The sequence below is a fragment of the Mandrillus leucophaeus genome, unplaced genomic scaffold (genome assembly GCF_000951045.1).
Source record: "Mandrillus leucophaeus isolate KB7577 unplaced genomic scaffold, Mleu.le_1.0 Scaffold202, whole genome shotgun sequence".
Classification (NCBI taxonomy): Eukaryota; Metazoa; Chordata; class Mammalia; order Primates; family Cercopithecidae; genus Mandrillus; species Mandrillus leucophaeus.
This window is the reverse complement of record NW_012102055.1, coordinates 1,217,411-1,232,881: the sequence shown is the minus strand read 5'-3', so window position 1 is coordinate 1,232,881 and position 15,471 is coordinate 1,217,411. Positions and strand designations below refer to the sequence as shown.

The window sequence follows — 15,471 nt, the reverse complement described above, 5'->3', positions numbered from 1 at the left end:
TTTTCTTTTCAGGTTCAAGAATTGACCAAGGAATGGACAAATAAGTGGAATGAAACCCAAAATATTTTGAAAGTAAGAACTAAAAAAGTCTTTAGTCTTACTATGGTGGATTAAACTGGTAAAACTTTTTTTTTTTTTAAATCTCCAAACATGGCAGTTATATACTTTGTTAAGGTAAGATCACTGGAGCCAATTAGTGACTTTCATGGGATGGGAGTTCTGGTTTGATTTTGAAGAATTGAGAAAGAAGGCTATTAGACATTATAGCTGTGTGTTTTAATATGTGCAGGTTATATTGATATTTAAGATGTTTGTCTTTACCTGTTGGGGTTTTTCCATTTTTGACTCAGCACATATTAGAACTCTATTTAATATTCAAATATATCCACTTTGCTTTTCTGCTTTTGTTAAAGCCAATATCAAAGCAACATATTAAATGAAAAAAATTTCCTGTGGCAATGTTATAGAATATGCTTGCAAAGCATGGCTAGATTTCAGAAATTTCAAAGCTAGTAATTTCCTATCAAAATATTTTTCTGTATGTCTCAAGGACTAGACTGGGATGGCCTGTGTTTCTGGCAAGACTCACTGTGAAAATATGTCAGCAGTAGCCTCCATTTATCATAATGCTTCAAAATACAAGTTTCTTTTTGTTCTCATTTTTTGCTGAGTTGGTAGAAAACCTCTGTCATCTATTGAGAGTCAGCCATACCAGGTTTGAGACAGAAATTCGAGTTTTGTGCTTTGGTGGTATCTGGCTGACTTTGTGCACAAGAAAAAAGAATTCAGAAGCTATTGAATGTGAGATTTGTTTTTGACGTCTGTTGAGGTAAAACTTTCCCAAAGAACAAAAATCTCCATCTGATATTGATGAGACCAGATAGATGAGTCTTGGCCAAATGTCTTGGCAAAATCCTAACGTGGCTCACCTTCATGTGAGAATGGCACACTTAGTTACTGTTACACCCGGTAAATCCAGCCTTGGATTTGCAGGTGAGTTCTGCATCTGACAGCTGTTTCAGAGTGCAGGCTCAGCATTATGTAATGTTCTCCTTGCACCATTTAGGCAACTTGGCTTGCTCAGGTGTCAGAAAGATTGTATCTCACGACATCAGAGATTGTCCTTAAGTTTAGGTGGTGGTAGGTTGTGATGGTCCTAGAGATGGCCTTTCCAGCTTCTGTACTGCAACAAGTGAGGGTTTCTGCATTCAGACTTTTCAAAATCTCCTCCTGATTACAATGATAATGTCATATTATTTTGATGTACTTCTGCAATGTTTCCTTTGTTGAGAGATTTTTGTGCAGGAAACTGAGCAAAGACTTCATTCACATTTCAGAATAGTCAGATGTGGAGTAAGTTCACCAAATATGTGACTTTGTTGTTGTTTAAGTTGCATTCCCTGTAAGAGATGTTGGTGCCTCAGCCCCTGAAGCCCAAGTCATTTCACTTTTCATGGCACTGTGTAACGTTGCTCCAGAAATTTGTCAAAGAGGGAGGACTAAAATCTGCTCTACTTAAGGAACAAAAAGAAATCAAACTGTTGGCTATTGAAAAGTCATTAGTATACATAGTGCACATTAGCACAGGAGGCAGTGCCGCAGGAGATGAAAAGACGGAAGCTCCGTCTTCTCTGCTGTTGCTGCAGCGTCCCTCCATGTCAATGTACTACGGCTTTTATAAGCTTTCTGGAAAGGGTATCCACGCGGAGAGCTATGACAGCCTGAACTTTTTCTTATGCTCTTTCTCAGAAGGTGATTTTGGGTCCCGAAGTTAAATCCTCCTCCAATTCCAATCCTTTAAAATAAGTCTATTTTCTTTTTTATCACTTTTCATAGGAGAAGGGAAAAAAATGTGATGCTTGCTAGGTGTTAAACGTTATGAGAAAGGAGAACGCTATTTCAATGTTTTTCCCTTTCTCGGCCTTATAAACCCATGTTTTAGACTTTTCTGCTGGTATTTGTGCTTTAAACCTGTAGTCATTTTCTGCTCATGTTTGATATTTTAAGGGCTGCCTTAAACTCTTATTGGAAGACAGTGCCTGAAGACTAAGGTGAAGAGGAGACCTACTCAAATGTTTTTTATGAAGACATTCTTTAGAAATTGATTGTTAGTTGGTGGGTTTGTATCTGTGTGGTTTGTGTGATCCTTTCCCGTATTTCTGCTGTTAGAGTTTTATATCAGTCAGTCATTGTTCCAGTAATGCTGCATAAAATCCACCCCAACTCAGTGGCAGTTTCCTGAGCTGTGTGCTCATATTCCCGATTTGAGTTATGAGCCGTGAGTTTGGTTTTTTGGCATACATCATGAGGAGTGACTGTAGAAACCCCCTCTCATGCTGGGGCAGGAGGCTGAAGTCAGTAGGTAGGGCAAAGGTCCACTGAAGTCAATTACTTTTGAAAGTTCTTTAAATTTCCCTGGAAATCACCAGATCCTAAGCTCTTGGATACTCAAAAGCAAGGAGTGACTTTGTTCCCTTCTTTCTACACCTAGTCGGTGGCTTCCCTTGCCCTGTGTGAGTGGAATCCATGGTCCTGTTGAATGAAGGTGGAGGGGGAGCGAAAGACTGCTGGGTGGGTGTGAGCTCTGACAGCAGGCACTGACTGCAGCAGAGCTGGTGGCAACATGGTCATCGTGGCTGGAGCCTTGGGCTTTGATCTGCAGAACTCAGAACTTGGATCTTAGTCTTCAGTTCTCTTTCTGACTCACTGGGTAATGGCACTCATCCATAACTGCCACGTACCCTACTTCCCAGCTTGGAAATCACAGCGGATGGCAACCTCTTCCTTATATCCAAGTTAACAGAAGAAGACATCATAAAGTTCTGAGTTATTCTGAAAGTAGTTGACAGTAGAACATGTGTTTATTTTAATAAGGCAGTTCTTAGACAATTAGGTAATGAGAGAGAGTTCTATTATCCTCTGTACTGTACTCTATGTCTCCACTCTCTTGCCCCTTAGTCTACCATCCTCATTTTTATTACTTTTCATTTTCTAAAGTCCAGACTTTGCCTGGCCCCTACAGGCACTAATCTCCTTGTTGGTGTCATCTGTCCTAGCATAGTTCTTTCTGTGCCTACCACCCCTGGAGTCCCCGCCCTGCCAGAGGGCCTGCTGCTGGTCGGTGTGCGCACCAGGGCTTTGGGTTTCCTGGTGTCTTGTGGTCTTTGCCTGTGTTACTCCATCATTCAGGATGTGTCCCCTTTCTGTGCCTCTAGCAAAATCCGCCTCGAAGCTCCCCTCCCCCGATCACTCCTCTTCTCCCCTACTTCCCAGTTACTATGAATTTTCTTTTCCTTTGTGCTTCTGCAGTATTTGGTTTTGCTTCTGCCACAGGATTCTTTGTCCTCTGAGTTAGATGGTATTGGTTTCTTCCTCTTTCTGCCAACTCTTACACACAGAGAAACAGGAGCAGGATCTGGCCAAGGACTGTCTCATTATCATTCCACGAGCCAGCTCCTAGCACTCTGCTTCTCATAGAGCAGGCATGCGGTGAGAACGTACGGGATTAGGTTAGTATCAAGAAACAAAAATAAAACCCTTTGTATTAATCTGCTAGGGCTGCCAAAACAAAATACCACAGACTGGATGGCTTAAACAACAGGCTTTTATTTGCTCACGGTTCTGAAGGCTGGAAGTCCAAGATCAAGGTGCTGGCACATTTGGCTTCTCCTGAGGCCCCCCTCCTTACCCTCCTTGGCTTGCAGATGGTCCTCTCTTGTCTGTATCTCCATATGGCCTTTTCTTATGTGCCTGCAACTTGGTCTCCCTGTGTGTATCCTAGGCTTCTCTTCTTTTTTTTGTGTTTTTTTTAAACTTTTATTTTTGAGATGGAGTTGGGCTTTTGTTGCCCAGGCTGGAGTGCAATGGCGTGAACTCGGCTCACTGCAACCTCTGCCTCCCAGGTTCAAGCGATTCTCATACCTCAGCCTCCTAAGTAGCTGGGATTACAGGTGTCCACCACCATGCCTGGCTATTATTTGTCTTTTTAGTAGAGATGGAGTTTCACCATGTTGACCAGGCTGTTCTCGAACTCCTGATCTCGGGTGATCCAACCGCCTCAGCCTCCAAAGTGTTGCAGGCGTGAGCCACCATGCCTGGCCTAAGCTCCTCTTCTTATAAGGACACCAGTCAGATTGGATTAGGGCCCATCCTAATAACCTCATTTTAATCCCCTTAATTAATTTTAACAATGAAAGGCCCTATCTCCAAGTATGGTCACGTTCTGAGGTACTAGTGGTTAAGGCTTCAACATGAATTTTAGGGTGACGTAATCCAGCCCATAGCAACAGCCCTGAGCCATACCAATCTGATGACCTAGTGGGCAGAGTGACAGGGAGTGTGGTGCAGGCAGCAGTCCTGCCCCAGTTGTGCTCTTCGCTACGTTTTTCATCTTACTTTCTCATTCCTACTAGAAAGACTCTTGGATGACTGTGCATTTTTATTCTCGGAGGGAGTATGGCTGAAGTACAGCTCAGTCCTTCATTTGGATCAGTTAGATCCTTGCTGTTCAGAGCATAGCATGGACAGCAGCATTAGCATCACCAGGGAGCTGCTTAGAAATGCAGACCCTCAAGCCCAGCTCCAGACCTCCTGGATCAGAATCCTCATTTTAATAAGATCCCTGGGGCTCTTCCAGTTGATCTCTAGTTTGAGTGCTGATTATTATTATTTTTTTTTTTTTTGTATAGACAGGGTTTTACTCTGTCACCCAGGCTGGAGTGCAGTGGTGTGATCTTGGCTCATTGCAGTCTCAACCTCCTGGGCTAAAGTGATCCTCCCACCTCAGCCTCCTAGGTAGCTGGGACTACAGGCATGTGCCACCATGCCTGACTAAGTTTTGTATTTTTTATAGAGTTGGGGTTTCACCACATTGGCCAGGCTGGTCTGGAATTCCTGGGCTCAAGCATTTCTCCTGCCTTGGCCTCCCGAAGTGCTGGGGTGACAGTGCTGATTTAGACACACTGAGGAAATGCTGAGTGGTCTTAGGCTTCCTTGTCCTCATACCTGTTCTTCTCCTTCTCCTGCTCTACCCTGTCTTGTGGGCTGACCCCTGTGGGCCACCCTTTTCTGGGCTCCTGGATCCCTGTGGAGATGGAAGAGGGAAACCAGGCCCTCCCTGTTCAGCCTCGCCTAGCATCCCCAGCAGCAGGTACCTCTTCCCCAAGGCCCCAGCTCCCGCAGTGAGGACCCGCCCATTGTGGTTGCAGTTCTGCCAGGTGACATAGCCTTGCCCTCAGGAAATACCCCCTCGTGCCTTTGCCCCTCTTGCCTAGGGTGATGCTGGTCTCTGCTGTTGCCAGTTTGTGGGTGGCCTTACTGTTCCCAATGGCTTTCCAGCTGTTCCTTCAGCTAAGTAACCAGTTCTTGGTGTTAAAGTCCCTTGGATTTAAATACTGCAGCAGTTTCTGTTTTGTGGTTAGGCTTTGTCTGATACATTTGATACCCAAGTGTGTTCCACATGCAGGCTCTGGACTGCACTGCCAGCACCTCAGAAGCTGCTCTGTTCACATACGAAGCTCTCTTCTTGGGTCTTTCTGGTCTCTTTGTTAGGATGCTGCCTCAGTGTGATTTTCATCCTGGCTAAATTTATCTCCAACTGCAGTGATTTTCTTGGAACTGGGAAGTTAGTGTTGTGATAAATCTAGCCTTGACATCAGTGGATTCTTGAGATCCTTCATATCGGTTTCCCTTTTGTGTGGCTACAATATTGTGCTGACTGCCTGGTGTTTGAAGTAGTTTACAAAGTGACTACTCAATCCCCCTGCCCTGTGTAGCTTTAGGCTTGGCTTTTACAAGTCCCCTATGTTTTATTGCTAATGATTTTTTTGAAGTGATCCTTTAAGAGGAGGAATCCCCAGTTTTTTTCTCTATTCCTGTGTTCTCCTTCCTCACCCCAGTCTTTATGCCCTTTTGGGTTTATCTGTCCTGCATACATTTTGGTTTCTCTGTTCTAGCATTTTATGAACAGTTAAAAGAAAAATGCTCAAGGTATGTCATCTGGCTTCCAAATAACTCCTTGAGCTCTGTGCTTCAAAATAACTCACAGACAGTTTGGACTGCAGCGCCAAGCTGGCAACCCTTTGACAGATGGTGCAGCAGAAGGTAGAACTGCCTCTGTGAGTGTCTGTCCAGAGCAGAGCTGCAAAGTGGTCCTCGCAGCCCTCAGAGTACTCTCTGTTTGAATCCTTCCGGCATTGGTTATTCTTCTCATTTTTTAATCAATAAGGTCCCTTTTTTTTCTTTTTTTTTTTTTTGCTGAAAACATATCCTTTGATGGCTCCAATGTCTGGCTGGCTTTGGTGTTTTCATTGCCTGCACAGGACTTTTGACTGTGGCGTGGCAGCGGGTGGGGAGAGGAGAAGCAGGCGCTCACATGCGGATGCTTAGCTGGAGAGGCTTTTCCTTGGAAAGTGAGCAATTTGTATAAGTTGGATTGAAGTTGTTTTCTTTAGACTTTAATTATGTGGAATTATTAGGTATCTTACACACTTAACAATTAGTGTTTGTCGAAAACTGAATTTGGAGGATGGAGCATATTTGAATCCATGTGATGATGGGATCCTAATGTAAATGATTGAAGTTTAAATTTGTGCTGATGTCTTGATATTCCTTCTCTGGGGGAGTAGGAGAGGCAGGATACTACAGGGCCATGGCAGGGGTGGATAGCACACCGATGAAAGAGAGCTTTTTACTCTTTCAAAATGTTTTGACTAACAAGAGATATAGTAAAATGAGATTGGGATCCTTTTCTGGCTTAAGATTTTCTGAGTTTAAATTTCATGGGGAGGTGTGCTTTCAACCAGCTTATATCTGTTTTATAATAGAATCAATCTACTGAAGTTTTTGTCTCCAGAAGATTATGGCAACCTGTAAAAGATTTTTTTCTCTGGCTGCCTGCAGTTTTCCATTTCGTGGAGATGTGTATTGGGAATGTAATAGATTCGGAAGCAGCTCTCCTAACTGGGGCTGTTGCTCAGCAGGCTCGTGGCAGGTCAGGTTTGTGGAACAAGTTTCCTGTGGTCGTCTGGACTCTTGTTGTCCAGGGCATTGAATCCTCTGGTTTCTGGAAAACCTACAGACAAAGCATGGGGGAGACAACATTTTTTGTGACCTCTCTCGTTTAAATGCAGTTTATCTTGACCTCTTCTTGGTACAAACATTGAACCTGGGAGTAGATCTGGGGGATACTTTTATTTATGGTCATCGATTTCCCCTAGATTTTAGATGAAGGAGGAGACATTTCTTTCAGCCATGGGTTGCCAGCTTCCTTACCGACAACTCTTTGGGCATTTGATGCTTCAACATTCTGACCTCAGATAATCACACATATTGTTTATAGTTAGTTATCGCCGTTCTAAAAATAGAAAGTATTGACTCCAGAGCTCATTCGGCTATGTGACGATAATATATTGAGTTTCCAAGTGTTTATCCAAGCAGAAATTGGCTGCAGTGGTAATTTGAGAAGTCAGTGCTCTTTCCCCTTTGGTTTTCATTGTAAAAATCAAGTCAGTATAGTTCAGCGCCTGTGGATTAGTGCAGTCCATGTGTAGGTCATACCTGTAGGATCTCAGTAAATTTCCTGTGAGGTGCATTTTTGTAATTTTAAAAAACTATTTTCAAACTTTTGAAAACTTTTGGGCGAAGAAGAGATGAGAGGTGGTGGCCATCCTTTGACATGCTGACATTCTGATGAACTGGGATTGCTACCTATGCTGAGAAGGAAATTCCTAGCATTACTATGAGTTTGAAAATATTCTCCCCATAATAGAATTTCTTTCCCAGCTTCCCTTCCTTTCTCCCTCCTTTTCTTTCTCCCTCCCTCATTAAGCACATGTTTATTGAGAGTATCTTATGTGGTAGGCATAGTTCTGGGCACCGGGTGTACCCAGTGAGCAAAACAAAGAATCCCTGCCCTCATGGAGATTACATTCTAGAAGTGCTTAGAAGACTTTTCCCCACAATTGGGTATTGTTATGCAAAGCTCCCATCGTCTCATCTAGTCTTGTCCTCTGATTTCTAACCAAAACGGGCCTAAAATACATTTGTTGATACAACAATATCAGAGTTTGGCTCACAGAATCTCTGATATTTGAAGCCTGAGATTATGTAAAATAAATAAGACTTTTTCAATTCTAGTATTTTATTAGTTAAGTTTACTTAAAAAGATAACTTATGCTAAGTGAATTTATATACGCATGTGTATACATAAGCATGTCTGCATACATACATGTAAAGCACTTTGAAAAGCCCTTGCAGTACAGAAAGTATTCTATAAATTGACATCCATTAGGATATAAAGTCCATGAGGACACAGTTTCTGTCTGTTTTGTTTATTGCTCAGTAGGTCTGAACACTGAATGGTTGGTTTCAAAGGCCCAGTGTGGCTGTATGTTACTGCAGAAGTTATTTGGAGGAACGAGTTCCTACATGGAATGACAGTTGTTCCTGGAGATGGGAGGGGATGATATTTGATCCTTTGTGTTGTTGTAACTATCCATATGTTTGTCATTCCCTCAGTTAAATTATAAATTCCTTTAGGTCAGGGAAAACGTTTTGTTCATCTTTGAATCCCTTAAAAATTCTAGTGTCTTGTGCAGTAGCTCTTTATAAATAGGAAGAGTTCCATGAATAATTTTTGAACTCAGCTTGTTCTTCCATTTTTGAGATGTTTCAGGACAAGTTTGAGGTTTTTTTCTATAGAACAAACTGCCTTAAAACCTAGTAGCTTAAACAGACTGTGATTATTTCCCATAATTTTGTGGACCAGCCTGGTTTGGTGGATTTCTCCTGCCTTCACTCATGCCCTGGAGTTGAATAGTCTAAGATGGACTCACGTGGCTGATGGCTGGCTCGATGTCAGCTGGGAATGATTTGGTCTTGTGTCTCTCGTCCCCATCAGTTTAGGTCTTTACATGGTGGTCTCTGGATCCTAAGAATGGCAAGAAAGGATAACCCCAGTGTCCAAGCCTTTTTCAGGCTTTCAGTTGCATCTCCTTTGCTAATGTTTCATTGGCTGAAGGTTGTCATGGGTACAACCAGAGTGTAGGAGTGGGGGGAATACCCAAAAGAATGAGTACAGGGAGATCAGTAATTCTTGTCATTTTTTGCAAAAAAATCTGCCACGAGCATCTTTTTTTCTCTATTTTCTTTGCTCCTTTGCCTTCTGCTGGCCCCGGTGGTTCGCCACTGTGTGTGTATGAGTGTATTCCTGTCTTCCTATAGAAGAGAGCGTTGGAAGGAGGAAGGATTTGGGATCAGGGGTTGCAATGAAGATGACTTGAGAGAGGATTATGAGATATTATTTGTCTCTCTGCTTTAATTTGCAGACTAGCATGGATGATTTTGAGTCTGTCTGAACAAAAGCTGCCACCAGTACCATCTCGTGCAAATCCTTTTATCTTTTTTTAATGCATTTACTATACTATCTCATTGGCTCTTCCTTGATCTTAAAACAAGAGAAAAAAGATGTTACTGTATTTTATATATTATGCAGTTGTTAATTCGTCAACCTCTCATTAAAGTTAGACTCTGGCTGCTATTTTCTATCAAACTGTGTTCTTCCTTTTCTAAGATTCTGCTCTTGCAACTGTATTTTAAGATGAAAGGCAAAGTAATAAACAAAGTTCATTGTTCTCTGCAACTGGGACTTGATAATTAACAGGGGAGATGACTGTCAGTGCTGTCGCACTCGGCAGGGTCAGAGGCTGAGCTGAGCTATTCGCAGAACCAGCTCTGATGTGGTTATTAATGCCAAGCCTACTGTATTTTCCATTGCAGTTCTCATCTTGAAGGAGCTGCTCATAAATAAAGGTATTCCAAGTATATGCTGGTTCTTACTTTTGAATAACATTTCTGGAGCAAAAAGGCTCAGAAATAATTCATGTGCACCATGTTAAATGTTGGTACCATGCAATAAATTATTTTGAACGCATAAGGGATTTTCCTTCTGATCTTTTGCAGTGAGGCATGTGCACTGATGGGCTCTGACTGCATATTTATTGCTGCGGTCGGAGAGGAAAAGATTGACTGGTCATATGGAAGTGTGCTTTATGTACACTTGTACTCAGTGGATGCTGCATCGTAGGAACTTGGTTTAGTGGGCTAAGAAGCTTAAAAAAACGCAAGTTCATGACACAGATAAGTTGATTGTTTATGTCTCCCAGGAACACATTTAACTCACCTTGGAGGATATCTAAGTCTTGTGAGCTTGGAGAGGAGCCGGTGGTTGGTGGAGCAATAGTGAGCCAGGGAGCAAGGAGATGGTTTTCTGCCTGCCTAGAGTAGTGACTTTTGTCTGTGTGTTATTCTGGATCAATACTTTATGATTTTTCTTTTTTCTTTTTTCTTTTTTTTTTTTTGAGACGGAGTCTCGCTCTGTCGCCCAAGCTGGAGTACAGCGGCGCGATCCTGGCTCACTGCAAGCTCTGCCTCCTGGGTTCACGCCATTCTCCTGCCTCAGCCTCCCGAGTAGCTGGAACTACAGGCGCCTGCCACCGCGCCCGGCTCATTTTTTGTATTTTTAGTAGAGACGGGGTTTCACCATGGTCTCGATCTCCTGACCTTGTGATCCGCCCGCCTCGGCCTCCCAAAGTGCTGGGATTACAGGCATGAGCCACCGCGCCCAGCTTTATGATTTTTCTGACCTCGGTCACCAGTCACTTTCTGTTTCTCAGAACCTCACTGCAAGATGCCAACAATAGTAGTTCCTATCATGTAAGGGGAGAAAGGAACACACACAGAGGCTGAGGACAGTGTCCAGCACATGGTCAGCACTGTGAGCATTACAGCATGTGATCCTTTTTCTCTTATTAATTTTGTTTACTCTGAATCCATCTGTTCTGATGTAAAATTGGGTTACCAGTAATACCTATCTTCTCAGCTGGGCAGAAAAGAAATGAAATTATGTATATGGAAACTTTTTAAAGTATGTAGTTTTATACAGATACAAGCTGGTGTTACTTAGACATATTTTATCAGGTAGCATTTTATGTTTGCCTATTTACATTGAATAACAGAAAACCCAATTCCAAACTGGATTATATGGTACAGGGGTTTACTAGCTCACAGAAGAGTAACGGTGAAATGGAGTTTAGGCATCGTTTGATCAGGGCTCTGGCTCACCAGGATTCTTCTTGGTTCTACTTTTTGGTGTATCGACTTAACTCCTCAGGCTGTCTACCCTCAGAACTGCAAAGGGAGAGCAGCAATTACAGCTTCGTATCTCCCTAATGCGTACCCAAATTCAAGGAGTGTGCATTCCTGAGTTCCCAACAACATTTTGAACTCTGCACTGAATGGTGCATTTCTGAACCAGTCTCTGTGGCCAGGGAGACACTGTATGCTGACTGGCTTAGGTCTTGGTTATCTAAACCAACCTGTGTGATAGGGGATAGTTTACCCTGATTGATTGAGATGAATCAGGGACCACCTCTGGAGCCCTTTGGAGTGAGGTCAAGCTCATTCACCACAGCTTCTGTGAGCTGGGGTTGGGGGAGCAGGTGACTCTGGGTGACACCATTCACATTTGCTACCATAGATATAGAACTTGGGCACTTACTATAGTGTCATATATATTCAAGGCAAACAGGAGATGCACATGAGTTGAAGCATTCTTTTACTTCTTAAGAGAAAATATTTATGACTCAGGAATCCTGTACTGAGCTGAAAAATTACGTAAAAGAGCAGCTGAATATCTGTACTGTGGTGTGAACATTCCATAACAGGAGAGCCCTCTGTTTTCTGGTGTTAGAACTGAAGAATGGCACACAACAAATTCTATGTATTTAAAGTCATTTTCCTTTTCTCCTTTAGATTGATTACATGATTTAAAATGAGCTCCAAATGTGGGTGTGTTCTTTTCTCCAGTCTTTCATAGGTAGTTTTGAATTTGGCTCAATTTCCCATTGACCTCTTTAGCTTGATGTTTTCCATCCCAGCCTACCTCTCAACAGTTACTAGGAGCGGCAGGTTGGACTTGCCTTCCATTTGTATCACAACAGCCGCTTTTCAGAGATTACTTTTCCTTAGCATCATGGTCGATTTTGCCTTTGCATTATTTAAGGATGATAGCAGTTTCTCTTAACTCCAGGCAGCAGATCTCCAGGCAGAAGTGTTGGTATTAAGAAGTATGTATCTGTAAGTATCAGATTATGCTAATCAGCATAATTAGCTAATGGGCATCTACTGACAAAAGAATAAGGGCCTAAGTTGCATGTGGATGTCTATCACCAGGATATTCTGATATTTCCAAGGAGGGAGATGGCTGTGCACTTCTCACATCTTATCTAGTACTTTACAGTGTCACCTTTGTTATTCTGGATCCAGCATTGTCATCTTTCTGACCGTGGTCACAGGTCACTTTAAGATGCAGACTAATTGTACCTGTCATACAAGGTGAGAAAGGAGTAGTGCAAAGTGCTGAGAGTGGTGTCTAGCACACAGTCAACATTACAGTAACGTCATCCATTTTTTCCTTATTAATTTTGTTTACTCTGAACCTCTTTGATGTGAAACCTTTCCAATTAAAACCAACCTTCCTAAGTTGTCTTTGTCAAATGGATGAGAGGAGTTGGTTCCAAATAGCTCTGAATTCTCCCTGAAAGAATCTAGCAACACAGACATCACGGAAGATGGTCATTTTCCTCTAGGTCCAGTGCATTAAACATTTAAGCCTTTTTTTGTTCTCGCAATTAGAGTGAAAGTGTACTGGCATTCCCAGCAGAGTTGATGGAAGTCAAGCAACAGAGTTTGACGTGACACTTCTTTAGGTTGCTAAGTCCTGTTTCTCATCCAAAACCACATATAGCAGTTATTCTCCACCTCAGAAGTTGATTTTTGGACAGGTGTGGTAGCTCGTGCCTTTAATCCCAGCACTTTGGGAGGCTGAAGTGGGAGGATTGCTTGAGGAGTTTGAGACCAGCCTGGGCAACACAGAGAGACCCTGTCTCTACAGAGAAAAAATTAGCTAGACAGGTGGCATACACCTGTAGTCCCAGCTACTTGGGAGGCTAAGGCAGGAGGACTGCTTGAGCCTGGAAGGTTGAGACCACAGTGAGCTGTGATTGCACTACTGCACTCCAGCTAGGGTGACAGAGTGAGACCCTGTCTTTAAACCACTTCCATACAGAAGTGGTTTCCACTCAGAATCACGGGGGATCTTTATAAAAACAGTTTTCTCAGCCTACTGCAGACACATGGAAGGAGAATGATTAGGGGTGTGATATCCCCAAATCTCTATTTTTGACGAAAGTGTCCTGAACCTCACAAGAGTTGGGAACCACAGCCCTAAAGCATATGGAAGATCATCCCTTCAAACACATCCCTCCATGTTTATTGCATGGTAATAGGTTCATAGAATCAAATGGTTTATTTAACTCGGCATGTTTTGCAATCCCCAAATTGTACACTCATACAAGCATTTGGAGACACTGGGTGATGCCATTCAAAAAGAAATTTTAACTGAATAGATTCATTTTGTTAAATGCAGTTATTTGTTCACAGAACATTAAAAAAAAAACCATTTGAGTTGACTTTTGAGATTTAACGTACACAAAGTGTGAAGAGATGGTATATGCAGCTCATGAATTTTTACCTCTGTGTACCCCCATGTAACCCACATCCAGATTAAGATGTGTAGACATTGCCAGCTCTTCCTAGCTCTTTCCTCCTCTCTGGATGTTCGTGCATTGTGTCACCTCTTCACTGCTTATCTCATTTGAATGAAATACACAAAAGCCTTGTCCTTTTTTGAGTTCCTACTCGTTCTGGGTTTTCACATAATTTATTCTTTTAACATATCTTGAGTATTTTATAATTATTTAAGTCTTATTAACTGAGGTGACCTGGATTTGCCCTTGGACCTGTCACGTACTAGTTTTGTGACTTTGACTAAGTTATATTCTCTCTGTTGGTCTCAGCTTTTTCAATCACAAGTGGGTAGGCTGGTCTAGGAGAACTCTGAGGATTCCTTCTGTCTAAGACAGACTTGGATTCTTCCTTAGAAGGCTGTACAGAGGGCCCATGTCTTGGGTGTAAGGACTTTGCTGTGTTTCTCTGTCATGAAAGGTCTTCAATGAGGGCCTTCTTTTTATCCCTTGTTTCTGGGTTTTTGTTTTGAAATACTCTTCCTTTTTGAATATGCCTTTGGAGCCCAGCCTCTATCTGGGCATTTATATATTATATCTATACCAAATATTATGCAAATCACAAGTACTGCTTGGCGGGTTTTCAGGAACTAAGCACACCAGTACATCCAGCACCCGGGTGAAGAAAAACACAGTATTAGCCCCGAAGGAGTCCCTGCCGTGTCCCCTTCTGGCAGTACTCCTCCTCTCTCCAAGGGAGGTGTCTAGCCTGAGGTCTGAAAGCTGTGTTGTTTAGTCTGCTTTGAACTTTGTACACATGGAATGTACGGAGCACAGTCACATGTCACTTGATGTCAACGATGTGTTCTGAAAAATGTGTTTTTAGGCAACTTTGTCACTGTGCAGACATCATAGAGTGACTTACACAGACCTAGATGGTATAGCCTGCTGTACACCTAGGCTATATGGTATGGCTCATTGCTCCTAGGCTACAGACTTGCAGAGCATGTTACTCTGTTGAACACTGTAGGCAGTTGGCACACAATGGTAAGTATTTACGTATCTAAACATAGGAAAGGTACAGTAAAAATATGGGGTTTTCATAATCTTATGGTACCACCATTGTATATGCAGTCCATCGCTGACTAAAATGTTATGTAGTGCACAACTGTATATTTTTTGTTTGACTGGCCTTATTTATTCAATATTAATTTTTTTTTAAAGTTCTGAGGTACATGTGCAGGACATGCAGGTTTGTTACAGAGGTAAATGTGTGCCATGGTGATTTGCTGCACCTATCAACCCGTCACCTAGGTACTAAGCCCCGTATTCAGTAGCTATTTTTCCTGATGCTCTCCTTCCCCCTGCCCCAGCCATCTCCAGGCCCCAGCATGTGTTGTTCCCCTCCCTGTGTCTTCTTTTTGTTCACATTGTTCAACTCCCACTTTTAAGTGAGAACATGCAGTATTTGGTTTTCTGTTCCTGCATTAGTTTGTTGAGGATAATAGCTTCCAGCTCCATCCATGTCCCTGCAAAGGACCTGATCTTGCTGCTTTTTATGGCTGCATAGTATTCCATGGTGTATGTTTACCATATTTATTCCGTATTATGTTTACGAGATCTACTTATGTCTTTGTACATAGTTGTATAATGCAATGTGGCTGTACCATAGTTTATTCATTGTACTCTTTGAATTTCAGTTGTTTTCTGTTTTGGGCTGTTGGAAATTGTGCTGCCATGAATCTTCTTCAACATGTCTTTGGTGAATGTATGCACATATTTCTGTTAGGTGTATACATGGAAGTAGAACTGCTGGGTTATTGAGCAGGTATACAGTAGTCCCCCCTTAACGGCAGGGGATACATTTCAAGACCCCTAGTGAATGCCT

The 15,471-nt window shown here is 42.4% G+C and overlaps 1 protein-coding gene across 4 annotated transcripts in view; it reads left to right on the top strand.

The window, feature by feature from the left end:
- Positions 1-15,471, top strand: part of KIF16B (kinesin family member 16B) — a 331,966-nt gene that overhangs the window by 90,505 nt on the left and 225,990 nt on the right. For all 4 annotated transcript variants that reach the window (XM_011979462.1, XM_011979461.1, XM_011979460.1 and 1 more), the window contains exon 12: positions 13-72. In XM_011979462.1, coding sequence (XP_011834852.1) covers positions 13-72 — 60 coding nt within the window. The remainder of the gene's footprint in view (positions 1-12; positions 73-15,471) is intronic.